Raw genomic sequence first — 19378 nt, forward strand, 5'->3', positions numbered from 1 at the left:
TTATTGCAAGGGGATTGCAATCCAACATTAAAGAAGTTGGTTTTGGTGAGTCGGCAGATTTAGTCTGAATACTTAAGGAAGGATGTCAGAAACAGAAACAGAAATTGCTGGAAAAGCTCAGCAGGTCTGACACATCTGTGGAGAGAAATCAGATCCAATGACCCCCTCCCCACCCCTTCAGAATTAGATCCAGAACAGTTCTGAAGAAGGGTCTCTGGACCTGAAACGTTAACTGTGATTTCTCTCTCCAGATGCTGCCAGACTTGCTGAGCTTTTCCAGCAATTTCTGTTTTTGTTTCTGATTTCCAGCATCCACAGTTTTCAGTTTTATTTTGATTAAGGATGGATGTCCTGGCATTGGGAGAGTGGGATCGGGAGTTGTCTTTTGAAAAGTGGCTGAATAAATGTGGGTTGATATTCCTGGGAGTTGAGAGGAATGAGAGGTGACCTCACTGTAAACCATTTGAGATTACAAAATCATGAGAGGCATGGGTAGGATGGATAGTCTTGAGTTTTTTTCCCCAGGGTAGGAATGTCAGTTACTAGGGAACGTAGGTTCAAGATAAAAGAAGGAAAGTTTAAAGGAGATGTGAGAGGCAGGATTTATTCACACAGAGGGTGGTAAGTGCCTGGAATGTGCTGCCAGAGGAAGTGGTGAATACAACAGTAACATTTAACAGGCATCTAGACTAATAAATGACTAGGCAGGGAATAGAGGGGAATAGACCACATAGAGGCAAATTAGTTTAAAAAGGCATCACATGTCAGTGCAGGCTTGATGGGCCGAAGGGCGAGGACTGGAGATCAGAATCGAGGGTGTGGTGCTGGAAAAGGTCAGGCAGCATTCGAGGGGCAGGAGAATCTGCACAAGCCTTGATTCCTGATGAAGAGCTTATGCTTGAAAAGTCGATTCTCCTGCTCCTCGGATGCTGCCTGACCTTGATGGGCTGAAGGGCCTGTTCCTGTGTTTGTTACCGAGAGCTCATATCCTCCATCCCTCCCCAGCGGAAATCCAGAATGGTATCAGGGTGAGAGTCTGAGGGTTTTGGAGTGAGGGGAAGTGACATTTCTTCACTCATTGGGTTGTGAATTCTTTACATCAGGGGCTTTTTGTGTGCTCAGTCTCTGGGGTGGAGACTTTAAGACTGGGACGGACAGATTTTTTTTTGTTGGTGTCCTGGGGGATTGTGGGTTAGATATGGGGATGGAGCAGCAGAGTGGATTTGATGACCCGAGATTGATCACAATTATGTTGAATGTAGGTGCACTCCTGATGGGCTGAATAGCCTACTCTTGTTGTTCCTCCATCATTGCTGTGTCAATCTCCTCCAGTTGCTTCCCACAATCTTTTCCCACTGAAAGAGTGAGGCCAAAATAAGCCACCAAAATAGTCCTAACGCTAACTTGCCGGGGCTGTTGGAAACCATCCATCGGTAACATCTGGTGGCTGTGGTTTTGGTAACTCCAGGCACCAGGTTCCCAGGAGTAATCCGACAATGCATTGTCCTCCAAACTATCTCTGGTTGTTCCAAAGTCATGTGTGCATCCTTGTCTTTCACTTAATTTACACACACACACACACACACATCCCTGGCTACTTTCTTGCTTCACTGCCAAATGAAAGATAGTTTTTGTTTGTGAATTATTAGCCAGCGTTGGACAACCACCGCCCACTGGGTTTCAACCTAAATGATGAGATTAAAATAAGTACATTGGTGTAAACCCTGATTGAGTAAACGTACTCAAGTGATCAGCTTGAAGAACTGCCTTTTACACAGGTCCCACAGTACACTGTTGGAACTACGTCTACCTCCTCATTAACCAGGATCGACAAATTAAGCCAAAGGAGGCCATTCAGCCCAGAGTACCCGTACTGACTGTATTGCCCAGTGCCAATCACCAGCCCTTCTCCCCCACATCCCAGCAAGCCATGGATTTAAATGATTCCAGTTCTTGAACAGGAATGTTCATGTAATTGCGGGGCAGGTAGGGAGTAGGAATCTGCAAGCAGGGGAAGAGGGTTATCAGGGTGAGTGGGAGAGGTACAAGGGAGTTGCGATGGTTCATAACATGAGGCAGGGTCCCATTGCCTACCCCGATCAAACTCTCTCTGGTTCCCATGCCAACCGCGCGGGCTGAGGGGTGGCTGTGAATGCTGGGTTGTCCTCTGTACTGCAGGCGTTTTCCAACTGATCCCCTGGTACATCGCTGAATATCAATGTTAGAATGGAATGTGTAAATGCAAGATTGACGAGTGAGGGGCGTCTATTCCCCACTTCAACTAAAGCCTCTTTATTTCTTCACTTCTCTCTGCAGTAGAAGAAAATGAGACAGAAGAGCTACATCCTGCTGTGGGCCAGGCAAGCATTCAGAGTGGTATGTTTAAATCTCTAATTAGACAGCATTTATCATTGCAGTTGGAACTGGCAGAGTTGGAGTTGCCCTATGACTGTAGGGACACTGAAGAGATCTGCTTGTGTGCATTAAATGGCAGGTGTCAAAGCACTGACAGGCAATTGATCCAGACACAAGAGTTCAGGCAATTTAAGAATTCATGCAATGAAAATACCTTTGCTAGGTTTTGAGGAGAATTTTTTCCACAACAAGGCAGCAGCAGAATTAGCAGTGAGTGATTACTGAGAGAGGACTGATGCATTATTCTGTGTCATTTGTATATCTTCTTTATATAAAAACACACAGTGAAGGTGGCAATAAATTAACAAGACTGGCATCTCCATCTGTCAGTGTATGTGTGTCTGTACCTGAGACTGAGGAGAGCTGTAATATCTCACCTACATCGACAAAATCTGCCGTTGTGTTAAACTCGATCTAAAATTAACTTGTTACTGAGGCTGCAAAATCTCTCTCTAAACGGATATTGACTGGGTCTGCTCCTGCTCGAGAAGCCACTGTTCTGGAGAATTCAGGCTTTGGAGAAATGAGCATGCACAGAAGCTTCATTGTTATCTCCGAAGGAGTGGCTCATCTCCAGATTCTGGATTAGTGGTGCTGGAAGAGCACAGCAGTTCAGGCAGCATCCAAGGAACTTCGAAATCGACATTTCGGGCAAAAGCCCTTCATCAGGAATAAAGGCAGTGAGCCTGAAGTGTGGAGAGATAAGCTAGAGGAGGGTGGGGGTGGGGAGAAAGTAGCATAGAGTACAATAGGTGAGTGGGGGAGGGGATGAAGGTGATAGGTCAGGGAGGAGAGGGTGGAGTGAATAGGTGGAAAATGAGATAGGCAGGTAGGACAAGTCCGGACAAGTCATGGGGACAGTGCTGAGCTGCAAGTTTAGAACTAAGATGAGGTGGGGGAAGGGGAAATGAGGAAACTGTTGAAGTCCACATTGATGCCCTGGGGTTGAAGTGTTCCGAGGCGGAAGATGAGGCGTTCTTCCTCCAGGCGTCTGGTGGTGAGGGAGCGGCGGTGAAGGAGGCCCAGGATCTCCATGTCCTCGGCAGAGTGGGAGGGGGAGTTGAAATGTTGGGCCACGGGGCGGTGTGGTTGATTGGTGCAGGTGTCTCGGAGATGCGCCCAGTCTCCCCAATGTAGAGGAGACCGCATCGGGAGCAATGGATACAATAAATGATATTAGTGGATGTGCAAGTAAAACTTTGATGGATGTGGAAGGCTCCTTTAAGGCCTTGGATAGAGGTGAGGGAGGAGGTGTGGGCACAGGTTTTACAGTTCCTGCGGTGGCAGGGGAAAGTGCCAGGATGGGAGGGTGGGTTGTAGGGGGGCGTGGACCTGACCAGGTAGTCACAGAGGGAACGGTCTTTGCGGAAGGCGGAAAGGGGTGGGGAGGGAAATATATCCCTGGTGGTGGGGTCTTTTTGGAGGTGGCGGAAATGTCGGCAGATGATTTGGTTTATGCGAAGGTTGGTAGGATGGAAGGTGAGCACCAGGGGCGTTCTGTCCTTGTTACGGTTGGAGGGGTGGGGTCTGAGGGTGGAGGTGCGGGATGTAGACGAGATGCGTTGGGGGGCATCTTTAACCACGTGGGAAAGGAAATTGCGGTCTATCAAGAAGGAGGCCATCTGGTGTGTTCTGTGGTGGAACTGGTCCTCCTGGGAGCAGATACGGCGGAGGAATTGGGAATATGGGATGGCATTTTTGCAAGAGGTAGGGTGGGAAGAGGTGTAATCCAGGTAGCTGTGGGAGTCGGTGGGTTTGTAAAAAAATGTCAGTGTCAAGTCGGTCGTCATTAATGGAGATGGAGAGGTCCAGGAAGGGGAGGGAGGTGTCAGAGATGGTCCAGGTAAATTTTAAGGTCAGGGTGGAATGTGTTGGTGAAGTTGATGAATTGCTCAACCTCCTCGCGGGAGCACGAGGTGGCGCCAATGCAGTCATCAATGTAGCGGAGGAAGAGGTGGGGAGTGGTGCCGGTGTAATTACGGAAGATCAACTGCTCTACGTAGCCAACAAAGAGACAGGCATAGCTGGGGCCCATACGTGTGCCCATGGCTACCCCTTTGGTCTGGAGGAAGTGGGAGGATTCAAAGGAGAAATTGTTAAGGGTGAGGACCAGTTCAGCCAAACGAATGAGTGTGTCGGTGGGGACGTCTGGAGAGGAAATAACGGAGGGCTTGAAGGCCCTGGTCATGGCGGATGGAGGTGTAGAGGGATTGGATATCCATGGTGAAGATGAGGCGTTGGGGGCCGGGGAAACGGAAGTCTTGGAGGAGGTGGAGGGCGTGGGTGGTGTCTCGAAGGCTCTCCCTATAACCCTGCCTTCCCTTCCTTTGTGAATACCTGTCCAGTTAAAACAAAGGCTTGGCAGTTTATTGTTCCTGGCTGCGTTTTCCATGGCATCACCAATCAGAATCCAATTGCTGGCCAAGTTGGCACCCTCTGCTTATGCAATATAAATTGTTGTTCCCTTTGAGATTTTGCATTCTTGCCATGTGGTCCTGATAACTGCAGGATGGAAAGCTTCGAAAGTGTCTCTTTTGTAATTGCTCTCTCCACATATACACCCAGCTCCCTCTGCACCTGCAGCACCTTTAGAATTGCTGCCCTATTTGATATTGTCTTTCAGTGTTCTTCCAAATGAAGTGCACCACCTGACAGTTCTCAGTACACCTACTTCAGCTGGAGCCCTGGTTCACACAGGGATCCCTGTTGGATTAATACTTGCTACATCTCTCTCTCATTCCTAAACCCCTTTGCACTCTCTGACATCCATGAAGCGGACTCTCTGCAGCTGCTTGAGAGAAAAGTCCCAGTTGGTGGGAACACCCAGTGTCCCCTCTGTGAGGCATCCTCTCCCAGGGGCACAGAAGGAACTGGTCACTCATTAGTTCAACAGAATAATGTCAGAGGCACTGCACAGGAACTGGGGGCTGTTTGGTCAAAGTGCCTGTCCGACAGACTGCGGCTCAATATCCCTTGATTCCTCTCTCTCTTATTTACTGACCGTCTCCATCTCCCCCCACTGCTCAATCCTGCCACTGTGGCTGATAGTGAGCGTAGTGGATCTGGTTAGACAATGGAAATGGTTCAGGGGATTGATGCTGGGAGTAAACAGGTCGGCTGATGAGCAGAGGTTGGAGAGACTGGGCCTTTTCCCAACTGCAGCTTTAGGAGTAACCCCTCTCCTGGTTATATCAGGCCCTCGGTTGACCCGTCAAGAGAGCGTGGGTGGTGCCTGGGTGGTTTACAGGGCACTGAAAGGCTGGGCAGAAACCGAATGAGGGTGAAATGAGGATAATCTTTCTTGCCTAGCGAGTAGTTAGGGTGTGCATTGTCGGAGAGGCAGGTTTAACTGAGGCATTCATGGGATGGTTATTTGGATAGAAATGATGAGCAGGGATTTGGGGAAAAGGCAGGAGATTGGTTCTATCCCCTAGCACCAATGCAAGCACAGTGGGCCGAATGGCCTCCTGCGCAGTAACAATGCTGTGATTGTGTGATCCATCCTACAGTCTGTTTGGGAAACTGATGTCTTAGTGTTATTATTGGCAGATTACTAATCCACACACCCAGGCAGTATCCTGGGGAACCTATGTTCAAATTCTGCTGACTGAATTCCTTAAAAGATCTGGAGTTAAGAGGATAATGATGACTACATTGTCAACTGTGTGGAAAAACCTGCCTGGTTCACCGACGCCCTGTAGGGAGGGAGATCTGCTGTCCTGAGCCAGTCTGGTCTACACGTAACTCCAGACCCACAGCAAAGAGACTGACTCTTAACTGCCCTCTGAAATGGCCGAGCAAGTTGCTCCGTTCAAGGGGCAATTAGGGATGAGCAATAAATGCTGGTCCAGCCGAGAAAGTCACTCCGTTCTGTCAAACTATTTTAAAAAGTCTCAATAAAGGAACAAAGCCAGTGTGGCAAAAGTGAGGACTGCACATGCTGGAAATCAGAGTCTAGGTTAGAGTGGTGCTGGAAAAGCACAGCAGGCCTTCATTCCTGATGAAGGGCTTTTGCCTGAAATATCGATTTTCCTGCTCCTCGGATGCTGCTTGACCTGCTGTGCTTTTCCAGCACCACTCTAAACAAAACCGGTGTGACCACCAGAAACAGTAGCCTTTGAACCTCAGTGCATGGCAATGCTGTGCATCATGGGTAAAGGACATTGAAGTGTGTGATGTGCCATGATCTTTATTGAATGGTTGGACTGGCTCAAATGGACTGAATGGCCTACTCCTGACTCTATGGAAGTTCTCCTCCAAGCCACTCACCATCCTGACTTGGAAATATATTGCCGTTCCTTCACTGTCAAAATCATGGAATTCCCTCCCTCAGGGCATTGTGGATCTACCCTACAGCATGTGGACTGCAGCGGTTCAAGAAGGCAGCTCACCCTCACCACCTCAAGGGGCAACTAGGGACGGGAAATAAATGCTGGGCCCAGCCACTGACACCCACATTCCCTGAAACATGAAGAGGCCATTCAGCCCATCGAATCTGTGCTGACAGAAACCACTCTAAATCTACATTGGGCTTGACAATCCAGGTCTGGGCCTGGGTGAATCGAAACCAGAATGAGCACAGCACAAAGTTTCTCAGTCTTGGAAGATTCCTATAAACCCCACCTTTTTCAGTGCAGCCACTGAGCAGTGCAGACAGTGTCGACTCTGAGCCAAATTGGAAAGAGGAAAAACAAGAAGTTTAAAAAAAAATGAAATTCCTGCACAGGAAAAGGGGGAAGCCATTCCAACAGGGGCTTCCTGTTGAAGGGAGAGATGGCTGTGAGTGCTGGTGCGAGGAACGTTGCTCAACTCCCAGCCACAACAGCTCTGTCGGTGCCAGCACATGGGAACGGGGGGCTCTGGAGGGACCCACCCACTGCGCGGGGATGGACACTCAGCTTTTACTGGGATTTCCAGGAGAATTCCAGCCCACGCATCCATTTCTTCTGAGTTTCCAGCCCTTGTGTTAATCAGCCAAGTTCGAAAGGAGATCAGAGCTGCACGCAGCTCAGGGACTTGGAGCGAGGGAATCAAATAAAACAGACAGACAGAATGAATCACAGGATGGTCATGGCCAAGGAGAAAGGCATTCAGCCTGTTAGAGGAACAGGAGTAGGCCATTCAGCCCCTCTAGTCTGTTCCACCCATTCATGGCTGATCTGTTGCCTGTCTGCTTTGGCCCACATCCCTGTACCTTTTGCTCAACAAATATTTATCGATCTCAGATTTAAAATGATCCAAACCTGTCCCACCCTTTGTGTGCAGAAGTGCTTCCTAACATTTCTCCTGAACAGTCTGGCCCTAACTCTCAGACTCTGCTCCCTTAGTTATCCAATCTCCACACAGTGGAAATAGTTTATCTTTATCTACCCTGTCTTTCCCTGTTAATAACTTGGAGACTTTGAACAGATCACCCCTTAACCTTCTATATTCAGGAGAAAATAAGTTTAATTTGTATTCTTCCCAGAACTTAACCCCTAAAGTGCAGGTGTCATATTTGTAAACTTACATTGTACTCCCTCCAAGGCCAATACATCCATCCTATGGTGTGGAGCCCAGGTGTGGTCACAGTGCTCCAAGTGGGGTGGAACCAGGGTTTTCTATAACTGCAGCATACCCTCTGCATCCTTATACTGCAATCCTCCGAACATAAATTACAGATTAGATTCCCTACAGTGTGGAAACAGACCCTTCGGCCCAACAAGTCCACATCGACCCTCCGGAGAGTAACCCACCCAGACCTATTCCCCTATATTTACCCCTGACTAATGCACCTAACACTATAGACAATTTAGTTTGGCCAATTCACCTGACCTGCATATCTTTGGACTGTGGGAGGAAACCCACACTGACACGGAGAATGTGCAAACTCACACAGACAGTTGCCCGGGGCTGGAACTGAACCCAGGACCCTGGTGCTGTGAGGCAGTGGGGCTAACCGCTGAGCCACCGTGCCCTCTTAAAGGCCAGCTTTCTTGATTGTAAATGTGCTGGCCTCCTTTTCTCTTCAGATAATGATTCAAATCTCTTTTCAAAACTAAATTGCACCCACCTCCCGGTAAAGGATTTGTTGTGACCTGTGTGAGCATTGCTATTTTTTTGCAATCCTTTTACATCTTTGCCTTCAACCGTTCCACCAATGGGACCTATGTCTCCTTATTTCCCAGTCTAGGCCCCTCCTGATAGTGGACAACCTGATCAAATCTCCTCCCAACCTTCTCCCCTCCGTGGAGCACAGTCTCAACTTCTCCAAACATATTTTTTTATTCGTTCACAGGACGTAAGCATTGCTGGCCGGGCCCAGCATTTACTGCCCGTCCCTAGTTGCCCCTTGAGAAGGTGGGGATGAGCTGCCTTCTTGAACTGCTGCAGTCCATGTGCTGTGGGTAGACCCACAATGCCCTTAGGGAGGGAATTCCAGGATTTTGACCCAGTGACACTGAAGGAACTGCGATATATTTCCAAGTCAGGCTGGTGAGGGGTTTGGAGGCGAACTTGCAGGGATGGTGTTCTCATGTATCTGCTGCTCTTGTCCTTCTAGATGGAAGTGGTGGTGGGTTTGGAAGGTGCTGTCTGAGGATCTTTGGTGAATTTCTGCAGTGCATCTTGTAGATAGTACACACTGCAGCTACTGAGTGTCGGGGGTGGAGGGAGTGGCTGCTTGTGGTGCTAATTAACTAGACTGCTTTGTCCTGGACCGTGTCCAGCTTCTTGAGTGTTGTTGGAGCTGCCCCCATCCAGGCAAGTGGGGAATATCCCATCACATGCCATCATACTGGGATCTCTCCCTTTTTGAATGGTTCATGTGAATCGTTTTATGAAAGAGGAAGATACGTTACGTGTATTTTGGACAAGAGAAAAACCCAACCTATTAATGAAAGCAAGATTCTGAGGACACTGAAAATCTGGCACAAACAGAGAATGCTGGAGAAACTCAGCAGCTCTGGCAGCATCTGTGGAGACATTAAAGTTTCAGGTCCTGCAACCCTCCTTCAGAACTGGAGTATGACTCTGAAGGAGGGTCATATCGGACTCAAAATGTGATCTCTGTTCTCTCTCCACAGATGCTGTCAGTTTCTCCTGCATTTTCTCTCTCTTTGCCCTTCCCCTTTCTCTTGGCATGTGGACCCATTCACTGTCACTTGCTGGAAGAGTCACTGCACAGTCCTTTAGAGATCCAGTCAGCCGAAGGAAAGCCTGGGTGTCACATAGATGCAGATGTTAATGAGCACAGGTGTGAAGGTGCAAATTAGGAGGAGGCCAGTCAGCCCCTCTGGCCTGTTCTGCTATTCAGTGGGATGATTGGCTTATCTGATAAAGCCACATTCTTACCTCACTTCCTGATCAAAGATCCGTCCACTCTGCTTTAGGGCCCATTGGTCAGACTGATTCCTGGGAATGGCAGGTCTGATTGGGCTGGTTAGGACTATCTTCACTGGAGAGTAGAAGAATGGAGGGGGAAGTTGTCATAAATTCTGACCGGACTAGACAGGGTAAACACAGGAAGGATGTTCCCGGTGACCGGGGGGAGTCCAGAACCAGGGGGGGTCACAGTCTAAGGATACAGGGTGGGCCATTTCGGACTGAGATGTGGAGAAATGTCTTCACCCAGAGAGTGGGGAGCAAAACCACAGAATGTTTTCAAGGAGGAGTTAGATACAGTTTTTGTTTATTCACTCTTGGATGTTGCTGTTGCTTGCTGGCCAGCATTTATTGCCTGTCCCTAGTTGCCCCTTGTTCCTATGACTAAAGGAATTGAAGGGTATGGGGAGAAATTGTGAATAGGGGACTGAGTTGGATGATCAGCCATGATCACATTGAATGAAGGGGCAGGCTCAAAGGGCTGAATGGCCTACTCCTGCTCTTATTTATACGTGAATGTCTTCCTGCCTCCTCTTCATCTCACTCTATAGAGTCATCGAGATGTACAACACAGAAACAGACTCTTCGGTCCAACCCGTCCATGCCGACCAGATATCCCAACCCAATCTAGTCCCACCTGCCAGCACTTAGCTCACCCTTCTTCTAACCCTTCCTATTCATATACCCATCCGAATGCCTTTTAAATGTTGTAACTGTACCATCCTCTGGCAGCTCATTCCATACACGTACCACCCTCTGTGTGAAAAAATTGCCCCTTCAGTCCCTTTTATATCTTTCCCCTCTCACCCTAAACCTATCCCCCTCTAGCTTTGGACTCCCCAACTCCAGGGAAGAGACTTTGTCTATTTATCCTATCCATGCCCCTCATGATTTTATAAACCTCTATAAGGTCACCCCTCAGCCTCCAACGCTCCAGGGAAAACAGCCCCAATCTGTTCAACCTCTCCCTATATCTCAAATCCTTCAACCTTGGCAACATTCTTATCAACGTTTTTCTGAATCCTTTCAAGTTTCACAACATCCTTCCTACAGCAGGGAGACCAAAATTGCACGTAATATTCTAAAAGTGACCTAACCAATGTCCTGTACAGCAGCAACATGACCTCCCAACTCCTGTACTCAATGCACTGACAAAATAATGGCAACCATACCAAACACCTTCTTCATTATCCTATCTACCTGTAAACCCACTTTCAAAGAGCTATGAACCTGCACTCCAAGGTCACTTTGTTCAGCAACACTCCCGAGGACCTTACCATTAAGTGTATAAGTCCTGCTAAGATTTGCCTTTCCAAAATGCAACACTTCACATTTATCTGAATTAAACTCCATCTGCCACTCCTTGGCCCATTGGCCCATCTGATCAAGATGCTGTTATAATCTGAGGTAACCTTCACTGTCCACTACACCGGTCATCTTATCATTCTGTTATTTTCCTCGTTAATGCAGTTACTCTGTTCACTGTAGCCACTGTCATGGCAGCAAGTTCCCCATTCTAACTACTCCATGGTCAAGAGTGTGGCGCTGGAAAAGCACAGCAGGTCAAGCAGCATCCGAGGAGCAGGAGAGTTGACATTTCGGGCATCAGCTCTCCATCTGGAATGGCAGGCTTATGCCTAAAATGTCGATTTCTCCTGCTCCTCGGATGCTGCCTGACCGGCTGTCCTTTTCCAGCGCCACACACTCGACTCTGATCTTCAGCATCTGCAGTCCTCACTTTCTCCTAGTTACTCCATGGGTAAAGCAACTTCTCCTGGGATACCAATTGGCTTTATTAGGAGTTACCTTACATTTATGGCCCCACATTCTGGGATCCCTCTATGAACGGAAGCAATGACTACCCCTCGTAAACCCTTTCATAATTTTAAAGATGGTTCCTGTCTCCTCTCCAACCTTGCTGTTCCACAGAAAGGAGTTTGAGCTTGCTCAGTGAGGTCTGGGCTGTGTATTTTTAGGCTATGCCTCCACGTATTTCTTTGTTCTTCCACGGGATGTGGGTGTCACTCGCCAGCATTTATTACCCATCCCTAATGGCCCAGAGGGCAGTTTAAGAGTGAACGACGTTGCTGTGGGTCTGGAGTCACATGTAGGTCAGACCGGGTAAGGGTGGCAGATTTCCTTCCCTAAAGGACATCGGTGAACCAGGCGGGGTTTTACAACAATTTAAGAATGGTTACATGGTCGTGGCTAGGCTGGTTTTATAATTCCAGGTTTTTGCTTTATGATTGAATTCGCACGTCGCCATCTTCCATGATGAGAATTGAGCCCATGTCTCCAAAGAGTAGGCCTCTGGGCATTGATGTAGTGACAATATCCCTCTACCGACACCTCCCCTTGGGTGTATGACACTGGTACACAGCTACAGAAGCTTCTAGCATCATTCAAGCTGATTGGCTCAGTCCTCCAGTTCAGTTGGAGGTTTAAGATGCAGTAGCAGCCTGAGACAAAGTTTCTCCTAAATCTTGTCCCATTGTAGAAAAATCGACACTGCAGAAATCGCCAGCGAGAAATGATTGACCGTAGTTTTATGCCCGAAACGTCGATTCTCCTGTTCCTTTGATGCTGCCTGACCTGCTGCGCTTTTCCAGCAACACATTTCTAATGTCTGATCTCCAGCATCTGCAGTCCTCACTTTCTCGTAGTTTTATTAAGGTGAACAATCATGTCTAATTTACAAGCACCCTCAAAGTACTGGCACTTATTGTCTAACAGCTCATTTGTCTGCACTGTAGCTCTATCTTTGTCAATCATTTACTCCATATTTCTGATGCGATCTGGTGAATAGATGTCTTCAAGGTGCTCCGAGTGTGGTCTAACTAACTTGTAGACTAGATTACTGTAACATCGCTGTTTTTCAAGATGTATTTTTCTTTGATGTGCGCCCTCTGGGTTTTAAAATGTTATTTATTTATTTATTTATTTATTTATTTATTTATTTATTTATTTATTTTAATCCCCCCCCCCCCCCCCCCCCCCCCCCCCCCCCCCCCCCCCCATAATACTGCCAAACAGCAGTATTGCTTATTTCTCCCTGTCCCCAGCACCCAGGTCACATGTGTAGGTGTAGTACACAGTGAAGACAATGCAGAAAACTTTATTTATATTCCACCACTAGAAAGAAAAAACAGCTGAGTGGCCAGTGACAAGCAGTGCCCTTCCCTTCTGGGTTTATTGGTGTGGGTCTTTTCCAGATCAGATATTACAGGAGCAGTGGCCTTAATTGAAGGGCTGAATGGTCTTTTTCTCATGGTCTACGGTTTAATTGTTCAGTCGTCGTTAGAGGGAGAAAGTGATGAGGGCCTTGCGCTCAACATCGATTCTCCTGCTCCTCGGGTGCTGCCTGGCCTGCTGTGCTTTTTCAGCACCACATTCTCGACACAGTCATTGTTAGACTCTGGCAGAAGGCTGGAAGATTGCAAATGTTCCACCCTTGATGAAAGGGAGTTGGAAAAGCCTTTCAAGGCTGTTCAGTTTAATATAAATTATTTAGAAATTTTAACTAGGTCCAAACTAACAGTCACCAGGACAAGATTAATTAAGTAACGCTAGTATAGGTTTGTGAAAATTTTGCAGAGGTGTTGTTACAGTATTGTCACTAGATTAGGAATCCAGATAGACCCTGAGTTAATTTTTCAGGCACATGGTTTCAAATCCCACAGGATCAGATGGTGGTACTGGAATGTTGGCCCTTATTTCATAGGGGTTGGGGTGTAAGAGTAGGGAAGTTTTACTACAAGGTGCTGGTGAGACCACATCTGGAGTACTGTCAGCAGTTTTGGTTCCCTTATTTAAGAAAAGGTGTCATTTCATTGGAGGCAGGTCAGAGAAGTTTCACTCTGATGATCCCTGGGACAATCCCTGAGATTGTCTTATGAGCAAAAGCTGAGCAGGTGGCTCTGGGCATTGAGGGACAGACTAGAAATCCCGGCCTAGTCAGCAACTTCCAAATCCTGTGAACGAATTTCAAAACAAAAAATTACAGGCTGCTGTAAAATTTTGAAGTTGGATTCAGTTTTTTTGGTAGGCAGATCACATTTGGATTTGAATGTTTATGTGAGAGTTGGAAGTTTTTTTTTTGGATCAGGCCCTGATCAGTTTTTAAATTTTTCAAATCCTTCCACGTCCTCTCTCCTCTGTATCAGTAGAAATCCTCCACAGCAGAACCCTGCCAGGTTTCCAGTTCCGACCATATTAGACTCTGTGTGGCTCCATCACGGATGGTCATGAATTCAATTACTTGGGCCTCTTAGCTCATGGACATTGTCCCTGTGAACCACTCTACCTCTCCCTCTCTTTGTATCCCTCATTCCTTTAATAGACAATAGGTGCAGGAGTAGGCCATTTGGACCTTCGAGCCAGCACCACCATTCATTATGATCATGGCTGACCATCCACAATCAGTATCCTGTTCCTGCCTTATCCCCATAACCCTTGATTCCATTCTCTTTACGAGCTCTATCCATCTCTTTCTTGAAAGTACCCAGAGACTGGGCCTCCACTGCCTTCTGGGGCAGAGCATTCCATACACCCACCACTCTCTGGGTGAAGAAGTTTCTCCTCAACTCTGTTCTAAATGGCCTGCACCTTGTTTTTAAGCTGTGTCCTCTGGTTTGGGACTCGCCCATCAGCGGAAACATGCTTCCTGCCTCCAGAGTGTCCAATCCCTTAATAATCTTATGTCTCAATCAGATCCCCTCTCACCCTTCTAAACTCAGGTGTATACACCACTTGGTCTATGCTTTTGGTTGGAACCTTGCTTGATGGACTGCATTCGAGGTACTGAATAAATGGTGGTCATTGGCTCTGTAGCTTTGAATATAGTTGTGTCTTGAAACCGGAGCAAATGTTGGCATTGAAGGCTCCTATGACCCCATGAGCAGGGCTCCATGTTCCCAACTTGTACTGAGGCCAGACTGTTGCGGGGTCTGTTCAAAGCTCCCACCTCGCCTGAGCTGATAAAAACACACTCCTAATCCTCCAGGTATTTTTGCATTTTGGATTTGGAACTGCAGTACTGAATGTGAAATATTGTGACTTGTGTTTGTTGGAATTGAACGCACCAGATGTTATCATGATCAAGCTGGACTTAAATCCAGCAGATGATTGAATTTACAAATCAGAGCTCAGCTCAACAGTATACTGTCAAAATATTTGTTTCTCAAAATGTATATGGAAGACTGCAGGTAACAGTCTAACCTGAAGTAAGAGGGTGTGGGGGCCTCTGAGGGAAGTCTTGATTTTGCTATGTTACTTTTGCAATGGTATCAATAGCCAATTTTAACAACTTGGAGCTGGAAAGCTGAAAATGCTAGAATACAGACACATAAAACTCTGGAAGTCTGTCTGTGGAGGGTTGCACCACATCTGAAAAAAAAAAGGAAAATTAATGGTTTAGTTTAGACAGCCCTTTGACTGTTTCTCGTCGTTTCCCACCTTCACTTGGAGTTGAGGGATTGAGTGAAATCTGTGAAAAGGCTTTCATTTCCACAGTGCCTTTTACATCCTTTTCAAAATTGAGTTTATTTTTCACGGGATGTGGGCATCTTTGGTTGGGCCAGCATTTTTGGGGCTTGTCCCTATTTGCCCATTGAGATTGCACCGGCCCACCGAAGAGCATCCCACCCTGACCCCCTATCCTAGCCCTGTATTTCTCATGACTAATCCACCTTACCTGAACACCTTGGGATTGTGGGAGGAAACCGGAGCACCCGGAGGAAACCCACGCAGACACTGGGAGAACGGTAAAAGAGAGAAGTTCCAGGGAGGTAGTGTCACCTCAGGTACAGGAATAAGGTAGATGGGTTACAGTCAGGGGACGGAAAGGGAACAGGCAGGGATCCCCTGTGGCCATTCCCCTCAGTAACAAGTGTACTGTTTTGGATGCTGTTGGAGAAAGCCACAGTGGCCAGGACTCTGGCGCTGAGCCTGGCTCTGTGTCTCGGAAGGGAATTGGAGAGCGATTGTGGTAGGCGACTCAACAGTTAGAGAATTGGACAGGAGATTCTATGGTCGTGAACGGGAATCCCGGAAGATATGTTGCCTCCCAGATGCCAGGATCCAGGGTGTCTCTGATCGAGTCTACAAGGTTCTGAAGGGAGAGGGGGAGCAGCCAGAAGTCGTGGTGCACATTGGCATCAATGACATAGCTAGGAAAAGGGATGAGGATCTAAAAAGGAGGATTTCAAGGAATTGGGTTGGAAGCTAAAACGTAGGACGAGCAGAGCACTAATCTCAGGATTAGTGCCAGTGCAGCATGCTAGTGAGGTGAGGAACAGGGAGCGAGTGCAGCTAAACATGTGGCTACAGGGCTGGTGCAGGAGGGAGGGCTTCAGATACCTAGATCATTGGGATACCTTCTGGGGAAGGTGGGCCCTGTACATGAAGGACAGCTTGCACTTAAACTGGAGGGGCACCAATGATCTGGGTGGGAGATTTGCTCGAGCACGTTGGGAGGGTTCAAACTAATTTGGCAGGAGGATGGGAACCAGAGCTACAGATCAGAGGAGAGGGTAGTTCCTGAAAGGGCAGAAATAAAATGCAGAGAGTCTGTTAGGAAGGATACACAGTTGATAGGACAAAGGGATGGATTAAAGCATGTCTGTTTCAATACAAGGAGTGTCAGGAATAAGAGTGATGAACTCCAAGCATGGGTCAGTACTTGGAACTATGATGTTGTGGCCATAACAGAGATGTGGATTTCCCAGGGGCAGGAATGGTTGCTGGATGTTCCAGGGTTTAGATCTTTTAAAAAGAGCAGGGAGGGGGAGTAGCATTGTTAATTAGAGAGTGTATCCCAGCTATAGAAAAGGAGGTTGTTGAGGAGGGTTTGTCTACTGAGTCAGTAACAGAGGAAAGTTGTAGTCGAGAGATGGAAGAACCGATTGGACAGCAGATATTGGAAAGGTTCTGGATCAATGGTGCTGGAAGAGCACAGCAGTTCAGGCAGCATCCGAGGAGCTTCAGCAAAATTGACGTTTCGGGCAAAAGCCCTTCATCAGGAATAATTCCTGATGAAGGACTTTTGCCCGAAACGTCGATTTTGCTGAAGCTCCTCGGATGCTGCCTGAACTGCTGTGCTCTTCCAGCACCATTGATCCAGAATCTGGTTTCCAGCATCTGCAGTCATTGTTTTTACCTTGTAGATATTGGAAGGTGTTGATGTAAGGGTGAGGAAGCAAGGATCTGGCACAGCTTTAGAGGATTACAGGGAGCAAGGAAAGAACTCAAAAAAGGACTGAGGAGTGCCAGGAGGGGGCATGAGGAAGCCTTGGTGGGAAGAATTAGGGAAAACCCAAAGGTGTTCTACATGTACATGAGGAGCAAGAGAATGATCAGAGAGAGGGTAGGGCCGATTAGGGATAGTGGAGGGAACTTGTGCCTGGAGTCTGAAGAAGTAGTATTCACTAGAGAGAGGGACCTTGTTGGTAGGGAGAACACCGTGGACCAGGTTAATAGGCTTGAACAAATTGATATTAAGGAAGTGGTTGTTCTGGGAAGCATCAAAATAGTGTTATGAAGGTGTAGAGGTGTACTGTACCTTTAAGAGAGTGAAGGACAGAATGCTGGAGAATTAGTGTAACATATGGTCCAGCAGCTAGCGGTATTTGGGTTGCTATGAGACAAATTCAAATTCGGCCAATCAGTTTAAATTATGCCCCAAAATACCAAACTCCAATCAAGTTTGAATGTAGTATTTTGATAATATTAACACCAGTGACACAATCCGATGGTTTGGGGGTATGAGACCGGGAAAAATTGAACATTTGGAGAAGAACTGCCAGAAGACCAATAGATATTGGCTGCTAGTCAGAACTCTTGAGAGGTACCTGTCTGGAGAAGGAGTCTGCACAGAGAAAAACATCGACACCGACTGGAGAGCAAAACTACAGAGAAAGTTACAAAGAGAAGATTCGACAGCTGGCTGGTTTTGTATTTGAATTTTTCTGTAAATCTTAATCGGGGATTTCATCAGACTAGTCTTGTGGAGGGCAAATAAAAGATAGGTTAGAGGAAGGAGTTGTAAATAGTTGTTAGTTAATTATTCTCTGTTAGACTTTAAGAAATAAATTTGTTAACTTTTACTTTAAATAGTGACATTTGGGATAGTTGTTGTGGTTCTGTTCGCCGAGCTGGAAGTTTTTGTTGCAAACGTTTCGTCCCCTGGCTAGGCGACATCATCAGTGCTTGGGAGCCTCCTGCGAAGCGCTTCTTTGATGTTTCCTCCGGGGTTTATAGTGGTCTGTCCCTGCCGCTTCTGGTTGTCAGTTTCAGCTGTCCGCTGTAGTGGTTGGTATATTGGGTCCAGGTCGATGTGTTTGTTGATGGAGGTTTGTCCATCAACAAACACATCGACCTGGACCCAATATACGGAAGCAGCAGGGACAGACCACTATAAACACCGGAGGAAACATCAAAGAAGCGCTTCGCAGGAGGCTCCCAAGCACTGATGATGTCGCCTAGCCAGGGGACGAAACGTTTGCAACAAAAACTTCCAGCTCGGCGAACAGAACCACAACAACGAGCACCCGAGCTACAAATCTTCGCACAAACTTTGAATTTGGGATAGTTCTTTGCCTCTCGAATTTGAACACATTACTTCACGGGGTGAATCTTTTCTGTATGGCTGGTTTAAAGCAGCAACGGGTTTACCCCATGTCGTAACAATAGATAAGTCCCCAGGGCTGGACCAGGTATTCCCAATGTTATTACGGGAAGCGAGGAATGAGATTGCTGTGCCTCTGGTGAGGATCTTTGCATCCTCACTCTCCACAGGAGTACTGAATGATTGGAGGGAGGTGAATGTTGTTTCTCTGTTCAAGAAAGGGAATAAGGAAATCCCTGGGAATCACAGATCAGTCAGTCTTATGTCTGTGGTAAGCAAGATTCTGAGAGGAGAGGATTTATAACCATTTGGAAAAACACAGTTTGATTAAAGATAGTCAGCATGGCTTTGAGGGGCATGCCTCACAAACCTTAGAGTTCTTTGACGATGTGATGAGACAAGTTAATGAAGGTTGAGCAGTGGATGTGGTGTGTATGGATTTCAGTAAGGCATTTGATAAGATTACCCACAGTAGGCTCTTTCAGAAACGTAGGAGGTATGGGATACAGGGAAATGTCTGTCTGGATACAGAATTGGTTGGCCGAAAGAAGACAGCGAGCAGTAGTGGATGGAAAATATTCTGCCTGGAGGTTGGTGAACAGTGGTGTCCTGCAGGGATCTGTTCTTGGGCCTCTGCCCTTTGTAGTTTTTATAAATGACTTGGATGAAGAAGTGGAAGGGTGGGTTAGTAAGTTTGCCGATGACACAGAGGCCGGTGGTGTTGTAGATAGTGTCGAGGGCTGTTGCAGGCTACAATATTGACAGGAAGCAGAGCTGGGCTGAGAAGGGGCAGATGGAGTTCAACCTCGATAAATGTGAAGTGATTCATTTTGGAAGGTTGAATTTGAATGCTGAATACAGGGTTACAGACAGGATTCTTGGCAGTATGGAGGAACAGCAGGATCATGGGGTCCATGTACATAGATTCCTCAAAGTTGCCACCCATGTTGATAGGGTTGTTAAGAAGGCATATGGTGT

The 19378-nt window shown here is 47.1% G+C and overlaps 1 protein-coding gene across 5 annotated transcripts in view; it reads left to right on the forward strand.

Moving 5' to 3' along the window:
- znf521 (zinc finger protein 521) overlaps positions 1-19378 on the forward strand; it is a 496625-nt gene that overhangs the window by 12473 nt on the left and 464774 nt on the right. For 4 of the 5 annotated variants that reach the window (XM_043687613.2, XM_087986742.1, XM_087986743.1 and 1 more), the window contains exon 2: positions 2317-2376. In XM_043687613.2, coding sequence (XP_043543548.2) covers positions 2317-2376 — 60 coding nt within the window. The remainder of the gene's footprint in view (positions 1-2316; positions 2377-19378) is intronic. The other variant, XM_087986741.1, reaches the window with a different exon arrangement.

This window comes from Chiloscyllium plagiosum, unplaced genomic scaffold (genome assembly GCF_037043375.1).
Source record: "Chiloscyllium plagiosum isolate Xiang-an unplaced genomic scaffold, Cpla_swu_hap1 HiC_scaffold_4, whole genome shotgun sequence".
Taxonomy (NCBI): domain Eukaryota; kingdom Metazoa; phylum Chordata; class Chondrichthyes; order Orectolobiformes; family Hemiscylliidae; genus Chiloscyllium; species Chiloscyllium plagiosum.